Genomic DNA, 19,742 nt, shown 5'->3' on the forward strand with positions numbered 1-19,742 from the left:
CCGTTCTATATCAATTAAGAGTATCAATTAAAAATTACAACAGAATTTTTTTTCTCTTGCGTTTAATCATGTGGAGTCTGCTGAGGGCCACAGCACTGTATGGGCCCGTTTCATTGCTAATGGCGTTTCATTTCCTCCCTGGACAATGGCTGCTCAGGATCAGAGGGAAGAAAGAGCTGGCATTTACGGTACTGAAACCATCTTCATACTAAGGGGTTGTACTGACTAGCCAACTAGAGGACTCCCTTAAAAGCAGAATTCCGGGCATCCCCCACCAACCCCCCTCATATCCTCTCTGATTCTTTCACTTTTCATCTTCAGTCACTATGCTTCCCTACTGCGGCAAATGTCCCATTTCCATTCATCACATATTCATTCATTTCCTGTGCACTCATTCCCCGCACTCTTTCGCCTCTGGTAAACAAGCCATCCTCGGGGTCCATTGAGAATTGCATTGAGATGAAGAAAAGCTAAACACAACTCGGTTGATCAACATCTCAGGTAGATGCATGTGTAATAGGTGTGTGAAAACCAGAGTTAACAGGTCCTTGTTTACACACTAACTTGCCATTGGGGTTTTGTTTTTTAATGAAGGCTGCATATGTTTGTCTAGAGTCTCTCTAGGGTAAAGAGCTCATTATGGTAATCTAAACTCCACAATCTCTCTGAATTGAGCTATAGTATTTAACATAGCTTTAAAGACCCTGTGAAATCTAAATGGGATTTCTGTGGGTTTTAGTTCACGTTTGTTAGTTTTGAGGCCATCTATACGCTAGTGTACTGCTAAAAAGTTGACAAAAGAACCTTTTGGCAGATATAGTCATTTAAAATGTACAGTTTTTTACTCAAAGAAAACTGACCAATATATGGATGACTCAACCCTGTAAAACCTAATTTACCTTACTTAGGGTTTTAAGGTAACTGGTAAGGTAACAAATTAGCAAACATGCTTATTTGGCTCATGTAAAGTGAACTTAATTTAAGTACAGTTAAGTAAACTGTACTAATCTGTGATTAGTGTGTGTGTTTTTTAGTTATAGCACGTCTTATGCAGTATAAGGGAAATTGACTGGCCTCTCGGTTAGCCATATGGCACACTGAATTCTCCTCAGTACTTCTTGGTGCACACAAATCTGCACTTTTGAAAAGTACAATTGAGTAGAGAAGAATGACTTAAATTTAACAGGCTCCAAGTTCACAAGAAAGCACTAATCACCCTAATGACTTCACACAAATCAACAAAACTATCAAAACGTTTCACAAAAACTATCAACTAGCTATAGTAAAACAACAACAATATTCATAATAATTAATAATCTATAATTTGTTTTTAATAACAATGATTACATTTCTCCATAAGCTCCCTTGTTTTGACCAGACAAACATAATTTATTCAAGTTTATGGGTATTCCACACAGCCTCAAGTTTGTACTTATTTTGTACATATCTAGTTTTAGAAATTTTTGATATTCTTCATATTCTATTCTTTTATTATTTGTGCTTGCTAAAGTAAACTACCACTTAAGTGATCAATAAAAAGAACATCCCAGAGACTAGGTGCAGGCTCCCTCCCAACCACCTACTGTAGCAACCACCCAAAACCCCCTAGAAACCAGCAGCACCCTACCAATGCAAAACAAATAAAAAAATAAAATAAATTCAAGAACACCTTAGCAACCAGAAAACACCACTCATAAATCTATTTATTCTTATTATTCATTAATTATTTTATGTGTCCTTAAAACAAAAGGCTAGTATTAAAATAGTGAATAAGTGATAATAAGATCTCAAATAAAAAATAATGTGTGTAATTTTTTTATGTTAAAGTCTTTCTCATATCCCAGCTTAAAGGCATAGTTCACGCAAAAATGTAATTCTCTCATCATCTACTCACCCTCATGCCATTCCAGATGTGTATGACTATTTTTCTTCTTCTGAAGAACACAAATGAAGATTTTTAGAAGAATATTTCAGCTCTGTAGATCCATACAATGCAAGTGAATGGTGGCCAGAACTTTGAAGGTCCAAAAAGCATATAAAGGCAGCATAAAAGTAATCCATATGACTCCAATGGTTAACCCTTTCACACATACAATCAAACTGGTGTGATTACACTAGGCTGGGCTCAGATGCATACGATCAAACAAGTGCGATCTGCATTCGTGCTGCTGTTTACCAAGAGAGAGGGACTTATTCAGTTGTCATAATGAATCAAACAATATTTTTTAACATCATAATATCTTAATTTTTTATGTTACAAACATTCAAATAATCAATAAATAAAAGTATAATGATACTTACCATCAGAGCTTACTGTTTTAATGCAGCACTGCAGTGATGTTTTCTGACATCAAACAAAGAATATATAAGTCTGTCCACTTGAGCCTCCATCTGTCACTCATTCTCACCATTTCTGGGCAGGGAAAGTGGAAGGGCTAGGTTTTTAAAACCTTCTATGCTTCTATGGCCACATTAACACAGCAGCAAAATATGGTTGTCAGAACTGTTTTGAGTGCTTAATACGGTTGCGGTCACACACAGGACGGATATTTGTGGGTGTGACAATTACATTTACATTCATGCATTTGGCAGACACTTTTATCCAAAGCGAATTACAGAGCACATATTACAGGGACAATCCCCCCAGAGCAAACTGGAGTTAAGAGTCTTGCTCAAAGACACAATGGTGGTGGCTGTGGAGATCGAACCAGCAACCTTCTGATTTACAGTTATGTGCTTTAGCCCACTACACCACCACCAATTATGCATTCTATAACCAAACCGACACCTGCAAATTTTCAGGTCTCACAACCGCATTCTCTGCAAACCTGTGCTGTGTGAACAGAACGTCATTAACAGTCGCAGTCGGATAATTATGGTCTGATGGATGAACTCATGCCTTGATTGGACTCATTTATTTAACAATGTGGCGGCATTTGTGATAAGACATGCCGGTGTTATGACATCACCATCTTTTAGTCACTGTCACTATGGTTACTATTAGAATAGAGATGTGACTTCAGATGTTCATTCATACATACTGCATTCAAACTCCTTCTTTATGCTGTTATATGCACGGGACATTTCAAGACACACACCTGTAAGTAAAAATGGTTGTCAATCCGAAACACTGACTGTGTGAACGTAGCCTATGATGAACTCAAAATCCCATGCTGCATTGCAATGTAAACAATATGGTGCCACGCATACCCAGCAATAGTGTTTGCGATCACATCTTATCTATAATAATCAATCACTATAAACGTCTAAAAAAAAAAATTATATGTTTGATAATATATAATCTGACCTCCAGTGCATCTGCTGTGAAGTGTACGGTGACTTTTGTTTTTAAAGCATGCATTAAATAACTCACGCTGGAGGCCTTTTCAGTACTCACGTGCAAAAGGGTTAAATCCATGTATTCTGAACTGATATGATAGGTATGGGTGACAAGCAGGTCCGTATTCAAGTCCATTTTTACTATTAATGCCCACTTCCACATTCTTCTTTTGTTTTTGAAGATTCACAATTTTCGTGCATATCGCCACCTATTGGGCATGGAGGAGAATTTATAGGAAAAAAGGACTTAAATGTTGATCTATTTCTTACCCATACATAACATGTTGCTTCTGTGTTTTTTGACCTTCTGATTTCTGGCCACCATTCACTTGCATTGTGTGGACCAATAGAACTGAATTATAGAAGAAAGAATGTCATGCACATCTGGAAAGGCATGATGTTGAGTAAATGATGAGATAATTAAAATATTTTGGTGAACTATCCCTTTAATATGCAGCATTAAATATAATTAAGCCTTTTAGTGGGTTGATTTCACCTACAATGTGACACTATCACTCTGTGGCACTCTCAAGATATTACTCTGTTTGAACACAGAAAAACTGCCTTAACCAATGGTGTGAGTTTGGGGTGGGACTATCTGTTTGTCCAAACAATTGAAGATGGGGGAGTTTTCTGGAATCTGTTTGAAAACAGTGATTAGTTTTGCAATTTAGTTTGGAGATGCTAGGGGTGCAGAAATTACATTGCTTTAACTTCAGCTTTAACATGTAAAATTGAGAGTGCCCCCAGAAGTAACTGACAGTAAGGTGTAGGACTCACCAGCCGGCTGTGTGCAGAACTCCACTGACACCTCCTTCTTTTCCCTCTGCTCGAGGGGCAGCTGCCAGGGCACCTGATGTGGTCTGGCCACAACCCGTATCTTATACACAGTCATGGGTTTTAGATTGTAGAACTGGTATTTGTACCCTCCGGGCTTCACCACATCATACTCAACGTTGTTTAGGAAGATTGTGTGGCTGTAGTTACTGTTGCTTGGCATCCAGGCGAGTTCGGCTGATACTTGCGTAATGTTCTCCACACAAAGGTAGTAGGGTGCCACCACCACATCCTTCCCCACCAGCAGCGTGCAGCGCAGTGGATCCGAGAGCCCCCGTTCAGTCATGCATTGGATAGAGATCCGATGTGTGCAGGAGGCCAGGTTAAGTTTTTCGATAAGAGATTTGGTGCGGCCACAGAAGGGCACACTCATACGCACCTCTTGATCCACCAGAACATTGTAGCCACTGATGGGAGCCCATCCGGGCAGCACCACTGGAGGGTCCCAGCTTATGATCACACTCTTGGCCAGCTGCTTGATCAAAGTAATGCGGCGGGGGTAAGGCACGATATCTTCTCCAATCTCATCGATGTTCATGTCCAGTGTGCCTGTGCCATTGCTGCATGGTCTCAGAAAGTCCATGCCCTGCCCCATGCTCATGCCCAGGCTGCTCACCCCACTGCTGCTGCTGGTGCCCGTCCCGGTGCCCGAGCCCAGGGCATCCAGCTTCTCTGACAGCAGCGTGCTGAGTGTGCTAACGGCGCTGCTTGGCACAGAGGCAGGGCTGTGGTTGAGGTAGGACGGTTCCTTTATGTGGTCCGAGAGAGGAACCGAGGGGAGCTCCTCGTCCTGGACAAAGTCAACAAAGTTGGATGGGACAAGACCCTGCTGTCCATCCAACAACTCCCCTGGATAAAAGACAAAGGAACAGAGTGGAAAAGGAATGGGCTTAACATTTTACCCATCTTCTAAAATCCAAAAGCATAAAATTTTCTTTTGACCAGTAAATAGCCACGACTATCCCATTATATTTCCCGTTGGTTGTGATTACTTGATAAGGATTTTTTAGAGAATCCACAAATACAGTGCCATTTCTAGTCAATTAAACATTTAGAGCAGAACATATTAGAAAAGAAAATGTCTGTGCAGTAATTTATATGAATTTATCATGACTTTTACAATGTTTTTTTTTTTCATTTCTATTACTTTTTTGGAAACCACAACTTTAAAATTCCATGATATTTCCAGGTTTTCCATGACCGTGGGAACCCTGTATTTTACTTACTGTAACAACTCTGAAATCCTGGCACTGTTTTTTTCACACGAGTAGTGCTGAAATCTGACATACCCTCATAGAAGCCGTCCTCATCCATGGTCCCATAAACATATAAGTACTTCCCAGCCATCAGGGGGAGCTCAGCTTCAGGGTGCTCATTGGGGCCATCATAAGGGTTATAACTGGAGGAAACACCAAATTCAACTCATAAGTGGTTTTCTTGTCCATGTTTTGCTTTAAAGGGATATTCTGGGTTAAATTCTATTGACAGTGGAATTCAATGGAAGTCTATGGGGCAAGATGACCAAAGGGTTTAAAAGCAGAAACGAGAAATGTTTATTTTTGCTAAATCTTTTACGTGATTTTTTTCAGTAAGAAAAGTTTAACATTTGAGATGTAAAGTCTAAAAAGGCAGATTAATTTTTAGTTATTTGGGAATGTGGGTGGATTTGGTTCTGTTTAAATTGTGCTTTATGGATGCTTTAATTTCCTGGTATCCATGCTTAGATATCAAGCTAAATTTTCTGGGCTTGCATGATCATTAAAAGACTAGGTATAACTTTGCATATTCAAGGTTGGAAAGTTATTATTACACTCTGCCAAATGCTAAATAATGTTCAAGATATGTGGTTATACTATGAAAATGTCTCGGTTACAGTTGAAGTCAGAAGTTCACATACACCTTAGCCAAATACATTTAAACTCACAATTCCTGACATTTAATTGTAGAAAACTTTCCCTGTTAGTATATATACTTTATTTTAAGAATGTGTAATGTCAGAATAATAGTAGAGAGAAGGATTTATTTCAGCCTTTATTTCTTTCATCCAGTTCCCAGTGGGTAAGAAGTTTACATACACTTTGTTAGTATTTGGTATAAATGCCTTTAAATTGTTTAACTTGGGTAAAATATTTTGGGTAGCCTTCCACAAGCTTCTCACAATAAGTTGCTGGAATTTTGGCCCATTCCTCCAGACAGAACTGGTGTAACTGAGTCAGGTTTGTAGGCAGGCCTCCTTGCTCGCATATGCTTTTTCAGTTCTGCCCACAGATTGTCTATCAGATTGAGGTCAGGGCTTGGTGATGGCCACTCCAATACCTTGACTTGGTTGTCATCAAGCCATTTTGCTACAACTTTGGAGGTATGCTTGGGGTCATTGTCCATTTGGAAGACCTATTTGCGATGAGCTTTAACTTCCTGGCTGATGTCTTGAGATTTTGCCTCAATATATCCACATAATTGTCCTTCCTCGTGATGCCATCTATTTAGTGAAGTGCACCAGTCCCTCCTTCAGCAAAGCACCCCCACAACATGATGCTGCCACCCCAGTGCTTCATGGTTGGGTTGGTGTTCTTCGGCTTGCAAGAATCACCATTTTTCCTCCAAACATAATGATGGTCATTATGGACAAACAGTTACATTTTTGTTTCATCAGACCAGAGGACATTTCTCAAAATAGTAAGATCTTTGTCCCCATGTGCAGCTGTAAACTGTAGTCTGGCATTATTATGGCAGTTTTGGAGGAGTGGCTTCTTCCTTACTGAGCAGTTTTTCAGGTTATGTCGATTCAGGACTAATTTCTACTGTGGATATAGATACTTGTCTACCTGTTTCTTCCAGCATATTCACAAGGTCCTTTGCTGTTGTTCTGGGATTGAGTTGCACTTTTTAAAATAAGCATTTATTTTTAATGTTATCTCCCCAGAACAATCTGCAGGGGTAATCTGAACCATATTCTGGTTGTCGGGCATTTGAGGTGTGCACAACGGTGAACTCATCCCGATAATGACTGAAGGGCAAACGGATACGTTTATACTGTCCAGTTTCGGTCACTGAATGGGGGGTTACACATCGTTACACAGCGAGCCTGTCAGGGTCATGTGTAGGCCTTTTTTTATTATTCATTGAGTTATATTACGTGTGCCCTGAGACCCTTGGTCATGCATGTTTTAATTTCTCATTAAACATTATTTTGATGGTTTGTCCGATTCTCGCCTCCTCCTTTCCATTTTACTCTTTGTTACATAGGTGCCGAAATCCAGGAAGGGGGAGGGATGGACTGTCGTGGAGTCCTCGCCACTACCAGCCAACCTAGGAACAGCTGCGGCCATCTGCCCAAGGAGACATCATTGCCAGCCGCCGAGGATCTGAGGCACGTTATCAGCCGAGGATAGGGATAAATGCAGTGGGATGCGGCAGTTCGGGAGAGAGAGAGCCACATGCATCTGCAGTGTGTGCGTTTGTGTTTATGTTATGTCTTTATGTTCTAATTAAGGCACAGAAAAAAGCACTCTATGTGTTAGTTCGCCATAACTCAGTTGGGGAATATTCTCTTATTCAAGCCCCCTCGTTCTGCGGCTGGACTCACTGGTCCATGCATGATCCCCTTTTGCCATGAGCAGCGCTTTGAATGGGGAGGGGAGAGCGAGAGAGGCCGTGGCTACTCCTCCATTGCCTTATTAATTTGCATTCTCCCAGAACAACACAGAAAAGTCAATAGGGACAAAGGCACCTATATTGTTTCCTTACCTCCCAATGATGAATTCTCTCATGCAGTGTTTTTTAATGGTGATGGCTCATGATGCGCATGGTCTTTCCTACACGTTGTTTTTCAGAAAATGACCACAGAGCTAGGCCTCAGAACATGTCCGACGAGACTCACGCTTTTGATCAGGGGGAGGGCGACAAACACGAGGAGGATTCTGGTGTCTGTCCGCACTCCTATCTCAGACACAAAGCCGAAATCCCACATGGCTCCAGCACATGGAGCTCCAAATCTGATGATCATATGCAGCTCAAGTTCTCCGAAAGGGAACTGTGTGCCTGCATACAAGTTTATTTTTGGTGCTTTATCCTTGCCCCATAGGCTTGTACTGTAATCGACAGCAGGCCGCGGATGTTGTCGATAGAGCTTAAATTGCACTTAACCCCAATTATTTATTTTAGGCTGAACAACAGACCTGTTATAATGACTAATGGCATGTTATACCTAATCATTACTGCTAATGGCATGTTATAACAAATCATTACAGCTAATGTCAAATTAATAATAAATAAATAAAATAATGTACCTATTATTTAAAGCAATTTTCCTTTTGTAACTTATTGTAACATGTTACAACAACTGTAGTAAGACCACTCACTTGTAGCGAGCGACACACAATCGCACTTTGCCTGTGTATCTGGACTTAGACCTGGGGGATGAGCTGAGCTCTTTGTCCATCTGAGAAGTGAAAACGGAAGAGAAATAAAGAGGAAAGAGGAGAGAGTAAAGACAGAAGGATAGACTGTCAGCTTTACTATCTTACTGTTTTGCTTTTGAGCAGCTTTAAAACAGCTTGCTAAACTTAACCAGAGTGAGTCAAACGCACAGCTATGAACAAATCAGTGTGCCATAAAACTGGAAAACAAATTTGAAGTAGATTGTTCATGAAAGTTTAGTACAACTGTTAGGCACAAATGTCTGAATTAGATTGAGAGCAATGTCCAATGTGCAATCTGATAATGTGGGCGATTAAGCCAATATCACCAGCAGAGCACAGTCTGAGCAGACAGATTGGACTATTCACACCCACACACACACACACACTCCGCATTTCAGCACACACGCATAAACAACCTGCCACTGTACACTGTAATTATTCTCATAATGGCCAATCACTTTGGTACCTGACACACTACTAAAATATGCTTTGCCCTATTCTATTCTATTCTCAGTTTAAAAGATTGAAACTCAAGATTGAAATTCAAAATAAAATACAAAAATGCAATGAAGGGTTCACCTCAAAAGTAAATGATCAAATTGAATGATTGATTGATTAATACTCACAGTAGCAGTGATGACAGGCCGCACCTCTGACAGGAAGGCCCGGCGTGGGCTGGAGGGCGTACTGCGAGACAAGAAGGTGGGTTTGACAGACAGGAGCTCTACTTTTTCCCCCTCGCTCATTTGTAGAGGCCGAATGAGCTCTGAGATCTTACTAAACGAATCCTCATTACCTTTACAAACACAAACACAAGATGACTGATTACTTCATTACTGTGTACAGCCTCCACTTTTCGCTCTTCATCTCAGCACATCATCACTAGAGTTGATCTTATCAGCCTCATAATTTTTCAGCCCTAAAGACATTTTTTTCATACCGCCTTATGGGAAAGGTAAAGGAGGTAGTTTGCATAAATAATACATGATATATGAAAGACGGTGAACTGGAGATGAACCAGTAAGAAGTGAACTGTAATCAATCAATACTTTAGATGAATCAATATACAGTAGGGTTCAAAAGTCCACGTTGGAAATCTGGGATACAAAATAGAATGAAAAGTACAGATCATATCATTAGCACTTATTGTCATTAAAGCAATGGAGGACATACCAAATACAAAGAATTTCTGATATTGATCATGACATGACAATTTTTCAATTAAACATTATAACATTATTTGTATTTCATGACAAGAAACCATTCCTTGTGGGGCCTTGAACTTTGTGGAATATTTATCCCTCCTCCTGCGTTCGGGTCATTTTTAACCCAGTAGAGGCAAATCATAATTTTCAAATACCACATAGTTTTTCATTCAGGAACCTTGTGACATTGTCAAGACTACCAAAATGAACATCATAAAAAAAAAATATATATATATATTTTTAGAAGAAATTATTTAAGAAATATATAACAATTTTTATGAAATTGTTAAATCGATAGCATTCAATTGTGGCTTTACACTTGATATTATGCAGATATTTTTGCATAAGTATTAATAAAAATGTTCTTAAAAATACTTAACTTACATTTATTTGATTTTGACTAATGTGTTGTTTTTCAGCAGTAATGAGTAATTAATTCATACGGACGTTAATAGGAGAATTAGTAGTAATTCTCACTTTAAATATTTTTATAAATTGAATGCAATGTTACATTCAAATTAAATTACATTTAAATCTTGATAGAAAATATATATTTACATGTATCACACTGGTTTAGCTGTAGTTAATGTATATTTTTACATGTAAATTAAAAATAAACAAAACGGACATCAGACATAATAACATTTATATTTTTCAGTTAACATGCCAAAAATATAGATTTTTTTACATGTATGAACAATTAAGAAGTTAAAAATCAGGTACAATATGTTTTTTTGAAGAAAATAATTAAAAACAATAAGCTTAAAACTCCACTGGGTCAAAACTGACCCATGAAAGCAGAAGGTCAATGAAGATTTTGAACGCAATAGGAGGGTTAAGGAAGTGTCAATACATCATCTTCTTCAGAATTTTCACCTTTCCCTGAGGGGGCAGTGAGGCCATTGAGGAGCTGAGAGAGGGTGAGGGGTTTGGTGGGTGAGCCAGGCGAATCGCGACCTGTGAGCTGACTGCTGCTCTGGATGTCTAACTTTCCAGCTTGCAATCTAAACTTCTCCAACTCTTTTGACAGCTGGTTGAACTGCTCACTTTGGGCCCGGCATTTTCCCTCCAGTTCTCTCACTTTAGCCTGACAGAAATAAAGAAAGAAAGAAACAAACAAACAAAAAAAGAAAGAAAGAAAGAAGGTTGAAAATGTAAAAACATGAACAAACGTGTCCAATGTTATTTGGCTTCTCTCTGATAAAGCATACTATGATTCTAGCAGAAACTACTACAGTACAAACATTTACAATTTACTAACAGCATTACCAACATCTACACTTCACAATAATACACCTAACTGATGAAAAGTATTAAATGGAGCCTACCAACTCTACCAACATTTAAAGTGGCTTGTAAGCACAGGACAATGGTAGCAATCTAAATACTACAGGATTTCATACATCTAAAAGGAGGTTTTTCCTACCAAAAACTGCATTGTGCCCCTAGTGCGAAGGATACTTCTCAGCTTCCAACAACAGAATCAAACAAAGACAGGAGTCAATCTATGTTCTGCTGTTATGCACAACAAAACTATTTTATTGATAATGGAGTTAGTGATGGAAAGTAATATTTCATGGAAGAGGGTATCACATATGCCAAACAGTAAAAGCTGTAACGTGACCTGCCAGGAGCCGTTCACACAGAGCATATTCTTGCAATCAAAAACAGGTAGTTGAAGCGCAGACAGAAAGTGTTTCAAGACATGTTAGAATTTAACTTTTAACATGATAAGTTCTTCACACCATCTCAAAAAACGCAGAGCTTATGGCATGAGATGATGAAAAAAAACAGAGGTGTCCATCTATTGCATGTTCACATACTTACAATATGCCTTGTGCATCTTATTTATGCACAAAGTCCACATAAATCACTAAACAGGGCTTTTTGTGAAAGGATATAAAAGGAAGGGGGGTGGGGGGGTGGACATGTGATGTTCTGCAATCCATCAGTCTTTGTAATAGCCCATTCTCACATCTGATCTGATCTGCAAATGCACATATCCATGAGACGCTAACAGAATTGAGCACAAGTACCCATGCAGCGCAACAGAAGAGGAGCAGGCAGTGAATGAGAATCTCTAACCTCAAAAATAACAAATGTACTTTTTAATCAGTGTGTATGATTTTGAGCATTTCATGGTCATGCCTTTTACTACAGATGCTGCTTTAATCTTTCTAATCTCCATGTAGTAGTTTTCTTTATGTATCTGTAAAAGGCACAAGGGGACACAAGGATGATCTATAACTAAATTAAAACTTAGAACCCACTATTACTTTTTTGAGATTTATTAGGTAGTTCATTTGTTTTTCATTGCTTGAAAATCTACAAGAAAGGGCATGCCACAACCCCCAAAAAACAAAACCTAGACTATAATATATTTATTGAATACATTTAACGTAAAAGTTATAATGTTACAATATTTTAAGCTGCACACTTGGGAATCTCACAAGCAAGAGTGTTCCAAACACTAACAGCTGCACTGCTATTCAGTACAACATCCTGAGTGTGATATTGATTTTATACAACAGATCTATAAACAAGAAGTTAATCCTGAGTAACTATCATTTCAGACACAAAGGGGGCAGTTAATTTGTCTATTCACTCCGCTAATGGAAATAGTTCCAAATGAAACCAAAGCCGCAACTGTCCTATTTCAACAGTTAGGGGCCGTTCACACCGAACAGGTTTTTGCATTCCTCCACACTGTTTCTCAATTGTTTTCTCATGTAAACATGAGCTAAACAGACGTCTTTCACTGCTGCACTCAGTCTTTCTATTTATTCAGTGTAGAATCATTGAGTTATTTAGACGTGTGGTCTGGATAAAAAGAATGTCAACTATTAAAAATGTATGTCAATACACTTGCATTCCAGCTTTTCAAAGTGCAAGGACGCGTTCGGTGTAAACTACCCTTTTATGTGTCGCTGAGCAATGCACAGACTGGTGATAGACATACATAGACAAGTGGAGTGGAGCGTTACAGTGCTGTTATACTAAATATCAGCACTCTTGGAATGATGATCATCCAATCCCGAACTAATTGCTGTGTAATATACAGCATAAGCATAATATAGAGTAGTATACATTTGAATAAAAAAAAAAAACACACATTAAAAGGCAGTCATATGGCTTTGAAGACAAGCAAAAAGGGACTTTCTGTTTTCACACTTATTTTAACAATTCTAAACACATAAACAATTTTATTCAGGTGTGTATAAAATGACTATGAAGACTGATGGTTAGAACAAAAAAGGTTCAATCACTTGATCTATGGCGATATAGATCAAAGGTATTGATCAAATGTTAAAAGATCAATCATGAATATGAGCGGTTATCGACAGGACAGCTAAACGAGGTGACAGGAACTACCCCCAATGAACCCCACTGGAAAGAGAGGGAGAACTTTGAGGAGAAGTAACTCGAAAATACCTGCATGCTGTCCAAGTGATTCTGTATATGCAAAAAAATAACAAAGTAACAGTGACAAGAGATGTAAGAAACCAAACAAATCACAGTTGCACACAAACACATTTTAACTAGCATAGCTCCTAAGGTCAGAAATGAGACCCAACATGAGTACAGTTGAGCAAATTGTCGATTAATTGCAGCAATTAAAGAAAAGAACAAAGCAAAATATGGTAATTAAATCTTCAAAAGTGTGTGTTTCAGAAAGATGTATCGATATTTATTATAAACTAAAACATTCATCACAAGATGATAAATGATATAGCTGGATATAAATGAAAAGATGATTTTCAGAAGAACATACATTTTCTGTTTTGCTTTTAATCTTCATTATACATCTGTATAGCTCAAGATGTAATAAAACAGCGATAAATAAGAAGTGACTCATATTTTAGCCAGATTTTTGGCCAATATGAGATGATATATGATGACACATGAGGAATCTGCTGTACTTTAAAGGCCAGCCAAGGTATGATCAAAAATTCATGCTTATACGCACACTCACATACACATGCGTACAGTCACTTATATACATGAGCAGACAGTCATTACTCACCTCTAACAGATGGACGGCACCTTCATGTTCCTTCTTAGCCTCAACCTGAGCCTAAACATCAAATATATATATATATATATACAAAACTAATTAATAACAAGGCAGCCACGAGCATACTTGAGAATCATACTTTTTTCTTTAAAAAAACTACAAATCAGAGCTACAGACTTCCTGTTGTTTATACAGAGAACTGGTGGAACAACTTAAGAGTTATATAGTGATTTAGAACACTGATATAAAGGAAAGGCGAAAACTGTCCACCAAACCAATTATTCTCAATATCTAGATCTATAGCTACATGGCCAAAAGTATGTGGCCTCCTGAACACTACCCAATCTGTGCTTGTTGAGCATTTATTTTCAAAACCATTGAGACTAATAGGGAGTTGGTTCCCTTGCAGCTATAACATCTTCCACGTTTCAGCAAAGGCCTTCCACTAGATATTGGAACATTGTTGCAGGGATTAATCCATAATTTTTAATTACAGTATAATGGGATGTCCACATACTTTTGGCCATTTAGTGTGTATAAAATATATAACATCCATCTAACAAGCCCATAAACAAGAAGCATCCAATTAATACAAATGTATACAAAAATTACCCTTAGTTTATAATACCGGTACTGTGCGCTATGTATTTGCTGTGCAAGTTATATCCATCTATTCCCAAAAGTTTGGTTCAACAAACTTTAGGCAACAAGGATCCAATGCAGTGCAATGTAGGTCATTCATTGTGACTAACAGCAGCTGTGGAAAACAACAGTCGGTTCCACATTAACAGATGAACATCTGTTTGATAGGCAGCCTCAAAAAACAAAGAACAGTTTCAGAAACAACTACAGAGATGCACTTTCGAACAGCAAAACTGCACTCTGAATGTCATGATGAGGGTGTGTTTGTAATTTCCTCTGTGTTTATGCTACTCTGTAATCACAGCGCTCCATTAAATGAAGGCAGACAATAAGTCAAACGTTTCGCCAGGCGACAATGATCTCGCACTCTGGAGAAAATGTCAGATTTCATCACCTGCTCTGCCGTTTCATTAGAGGGTAATTTAATCTGAGAAGAGACTGTGGTGCTTTACTCTTCATTCGAACAGAGAAATGAGAGGGATATTTCAGCTAGTTATCTAAAACTGCCAAAGCACTTTTTTATTAAACATCTCTCTTTATTTTGAAGCACTTTGACAGCAGGATTCTCATTGTAGAATTTTAATATTGCCATTCCAAATTCAGTCCACAGAGCTTCTGCTGGTTGCAAATATGGCACAGAATGCAACAAACATGAGAGACAAAAAACATCAACAACAAAACAAAACAAACAAAAAACTAGTGCTGTGAATAATCTTTTTTACAATTGAATTGCGATTAATCATGGCACATGGTATATTAAAACAAACAGTAAATATAATCTTAAATATATTAACTTATTAACAAAGAACTCGCTAGAAATTGGTTAGTCATCATTTATTTAAAATTATTTACTGCAATGTAGATGTAATTTTTTTTTCCAGATATAGTTAATATGGACAGGTATACAGGTATAAATCTTTGATACAAGTATATATATACATGCCATAAAATCAGTGAACATGTTATTAAAAGTCTATTAAAAGTCTTATCAAAATCTTCTGCCGTTATCCAGTAGACTTTTTGATAGATAATAAATGGGTAGATCCAGTTTATAACTTCATTGACAAAAAAAAACATAAGTGTACATTGCCAATGCATTATTAGACACTATACATACAGAGATAAAACAAATTGAATGATAAAAGATAATTTGATGAAGTTTAAAACCTCAAAACTATTATTTTCTCTGGTTGCCATTCAGTCCCTATCATGCACATGCCGAGTCTCTCTTGCGCGTTTTCGCTTTTCACACTGCTTCAGATGACAGTAAGTGAGCATTTACCGGGCAATGGAAGAGATACACCAGTTTGCCCAAATGCTCAAATGCCTGTATCTCTTTCACACCTGGCTCACCACTTGTGGGTGAAGTCTCCATTCTTTGTTCAGTAAATCCGCTCCAGTGTTTATTACGCCAGAGGAATTTGTTGCACGTAATGATTAAGTGTGCATTGTTCCACACAGTCAGTATTTGTCAGCATATACCTCCTGAAAATTTATATATGCCAATTGTAGCACCAGGAAGTGGAGAAAAACATTGGTGTAGTTTCTGGAAGTGGACAAAAAAATGGATACTGCACTAATTGTGCAATTTTTTTAATGTGTTAAACAGTCAATTATTAATCGTATAAATTAATGTTACATTTTCCAGCCCTCAAAACACAAAACAAAATAAAAAGTTGAAGGTTGTCAATGTAGCTTTTGCTGGTCCAGAAGTAGTCCACCAGGTAGACCTTAAATCCTGGTAGCCCAGATGACCGTGAAATACCACCTTGGACCATAATGAAACCATATAAATCCAGCTAACATCTGAAGCTATCCTATATACTATAGTTTGCAGCTGGGTCTTGACTAATCATCTTGTTTAATCAGATATTAACAGCTTTGAGCATGATGCAAGGCTTTTAATGTTGGCCTGTGTATGAGCTGGTCTCCAGGGATTGGAGTGGATGGGAACCCTAACCTCTCACCTTCTGCAGAAGGTCAATCTCCTGCTGCTTGGCACTGAGGACGGCCAGGGCTTGTTCATGCTCTAACTCTAGCTGCTGCCTCCTCTCTGCAGCCTCTCGCATATGCTGGAGAGAGAGAAAGAGCATGAGGTGAGAGGAAACTCAGCAAAGGATGAACACAGACAGAATGAGAGCAATAATCAATATAGGCCACACAGCAATGCATTTATCTCCCTGCACTATTCTACAGATCCTCTGTTTACATCATTTTATAATATATCATTCTCCAAGAGCAGATGAGGCAAAAACCCCTTCTTATCCTGCAGTATCTGATCTAAATGCTTACCTGAGCACATTATCTCAGAAATACTGTGAATTCACAAAGAATGAACTGTGCTTGTTCATAGCATTGTTTATTTGAATGTGTTATCTACATTGTTTACTTAATTTAAATACTCAAGGTACATTACTGCACATGTAGCAACTAGTCCACATGGATTGCAGGTGGTTAGTGAATAAGATGCAGGTATTTGCACTGCAATCCCATGCACAAATGTGGTGCAGCTGTTTTTTATTAATTAATTTATTTTATAAGAGATTATCTGCCTCCAAGGGCACCCGAAACCCTTTTAAAGTCTTCCCCGAGCATATAATCTAATAAAGTTAACATATTTGTCTAGCAAGTACTGAGCTAAAATGTTTTTCAAGAATTAAAAACAATGTTGTTGACTATCAAGTTTGTGTACATTTGCTTCACCCCTTCAGGTGAAGCAAAAACAGAAGAGAAGCATCATGTCAATCAGCCAGTCTAAGCACAGCCATGTAGCTTAGCATGATCAATAAGGAGCATAAAGTTACGGTGCTGTACATGAAAGGGTGTGTGCAAATAACACAGCATGTTCAATCAGTGCAGATTACCGCCCATCAACATCCCCAGCTCTCCAGACCTGTTAAATGTATATGTGACAATCATCTTTGCGTTTGTGAATGGTGAGGTTTAAGGGGATAAAGGGTAAAGGAGGGATTTTCCATGCTGCTATGAGAAAAGGAGTGCAGGGCAGAGGAAGGTCAGAATAATCAAACCTTCCGTGGATAAATAAACTGTACTATGTGGGAAATATGTAATGGTTATCTGACCATCATAGTAGATGATCAGCTATTTCTACTAATTATAAAGAATAATTGATTCTGATTGGTTAATCACAACATTCTTTGATCTAATATTTTTGGTATGTCGATTTGTATTAAGCAGAATAATGTGCAGCCAATCAGTCATTATCACAAAATAAACCCCTTCATGATGATACAAGACTTGTGTCAGGGTTTATTTTGTGAATATTGCTAACTGACTTTTACATAACACTGAGGCAGTTGCACAAAAACTAGACAAATATAAACCACGGCATAGAAATGAAAACAAATATGACCATGGGATACAAATGTCTCATCCAAACCAATTTTGTAGTCTTCTAGATATTAGTTAATCTCTTAAATTTTCAAAAGTTTCCACATATTTCACACCTTGTACATTCATCAAAACTGGCACATCAGAATTAAATCAATATCTGCAATATTTTACCAATATATAGGCTACAGCATGTAAGTTGTGTGTATCTCACATTCAAAAGAAAAAGCTAATTTGTTTAGGTTACTATGTGAGGAGGGTGTAAATGTGCATAACACTTGTGTCATGCACAAACGCATTCTGCAGTGCCTTAGCCGGCGATCATTCAGGTCACAAGACGGCATCCAGACCAGCTGTTAGTACTCAGTCAAATGATCCATATTGAGTTAGTGCTGGCTTCTGTAAAATCTTTAGAGATACCTTATGGATGAAAAATATGGAGGGGGGCAGGGAGAGGGGAGGGGCAGGAGAGGGTTAGGCGTTAGGGGAGGGATGGGGCGCTCCAGGGCTCCTAGTCGATCACAGATCCACAGTTTGAGGGTGCATGACAGCTCTAAAAGGTACAAAAACAATACTGTGATACCATATACAGAGGATAAATGGAGAAAAAAGGAGAAGAAAACACAGAAGACATAGAGTCCATGATCTAAATTCCCCAAAAACGTTTTTATTCATGTTAGCGATGGACTAAAGCACAAATCCACCACACACCTCCATGGTTGGACTCAGTGTACATATAAGCAAGGACGGATTAAGACCTGAGAGTCCCATGGGCCGATACACCATGGAGGCCCCCCATGACATGATTAAGCTCACCTTTATGCGCTACAGGACGCTTGTCAGATTTGGTTGGATTTTTCAAATAGATGGAAGAAATGTTTGTAGCATGTCTGACACGGCCAGTTATATGTACTTTTTAATTATGAACCGATTCAAAATCATGCGTTATTATTAGGGATGTGCACAATATTCAAATATCAAAATCACTATTCGGATATTTTGCACGTGAGTTCTTCAACCCAATCCGAGTCTGATGGTACCCGACAAACCTACAGGTTTTGGGCCAGGTTCGTATCAGTTTCAAGTACCGGTAAGTTATATGGCGAGTTATGGGGTGTTCACACGTGCGTCTGCGCTATTTTAAAATGTTTTTTCTATGTAAACATGCACTGGACGGACGTCTTTGATTGTTGTGCCGCAACACAACTCAGGACCGTTTTTTAGACACTGTATTAAGTTTAAAATAACTTTAATGTTTATAAATGCATCTCATGACACCTGTGTTCTGTTTCACCATTTGTTGCAATGCAAGTTTTTTCTGCACTGGTGTCACAAATCAACATTCTGATGAAGTTCAAGCTGCAAAGAGGACTTAATGTGACTGTTACACATGATTTCAGATTGTTTTTCACCTGACAAAGTTTTAGTGCTTGTTAAAAAGTGAGCCACTGTTTTTTTTGCCCCTTTTGCTCAGGTGTGCAGACAATATGATGAATGATGAATCATTTAAAAATCAAATCATCCTGAAGAAGTCCTATAAACCGTAGCACTCGCTACCTTATGGAAAGTGAACCTGCCCAGGCAGAATACACAATTTCCATTGATTAAGAATAGGCCTTCTATGTTGCAGGCAGTGACAGAGATTATTTTTGTTTGACGATTTTATCATTTGAAGATGTATGTATTGTGCTATTTCGGCTCATAGCTCACTGTGCACTTTATTTCCTGCTAATCTGAGATTGTGTTTGACACATTCATGGCAATAAATGTTCTTTATTCCAGAGTCCTGACTCCCGACAAATAACACAATAGCCGTTCGTGAACTCTCACGGTTTACCAAATATTACAAAAGTTTACTGTGCACATACTGATGGTATTAAGGCATCTTTTGATTTATCGTTAAACATTAAATCCATGCAAGACTTTTCAGAA

At 38.2% G+C, this 19,742-nt stretch overlaps 1 protein-coding gene across 1 annotated transcript in view; it reads right to left on the minus strand.

Annotated features, from left to right (window-relative positions):
* LOC127631167 (RIMS-binding protein 2-like) overlaps window positions 1-16,531 on the minus strand; it is a 64,081-nt gene extending 47,550 nt beyond the window's left edge. Inside the window, exons 1-9 of the mRNA XM_052109184.1 lie at window positions 16,427-16,531; window positions 13,827-13,877; window positions 13,235-13,255; window positions 11,229-11,270; window positions 10,679-10,889; window positions 9,224-9,393; window positions 8,538-8,617; window positions 5,466-5,575; window positions 4,120-5,025 (exon numbers count right to left, since the gene is read on the minus strand). Of these exons, the coding sequence (XP_051965144.1) occupies window positions 4,120-5,025; window positions 5,466-5,575; window positions 8,538-8,617; window positions 9,224-9,393; window positions 10,679-10,889; window positions 11,229-11,270; window positions 13,235-13,255; window positions 13,827-13,877; window positions 16,427-16,528 (1,693 nt within the window). The 5' untranslated portion in view covers window positions 16,529-16,531. The remainder of the gene's footprint in view (window positions 1-4,119; window positions 5,026-5,465; window positions 5,576-8,537; window positions 8,618-9,223; window positions 9,394-10,678; window positions 10,890-11,228; window positions 11,271-13,234; window positions 13,256-13,826; window positions 13,878-16,426) is intronic.
* Window positions 16,532-19,742: the final 3,211 nt, after the last annotated feature.

This window comes from Xyrauchen texanus, chromosome 37 (genome assembly GCF_025860055.1).
Source record: "Xyrauchen texanus isolate HMW12.3.18 chromosome 37, RBS_HiC_50CHRs, whole genome shotgun sequence".
Classification (NCBI taxonomy): domain Eukaryota; kingdom Metazoa; phylum Chordata; class Actinopteri; order Cypriniformes; family Catostomidae; genus Xyrauchen; species Xyrauchen texanus.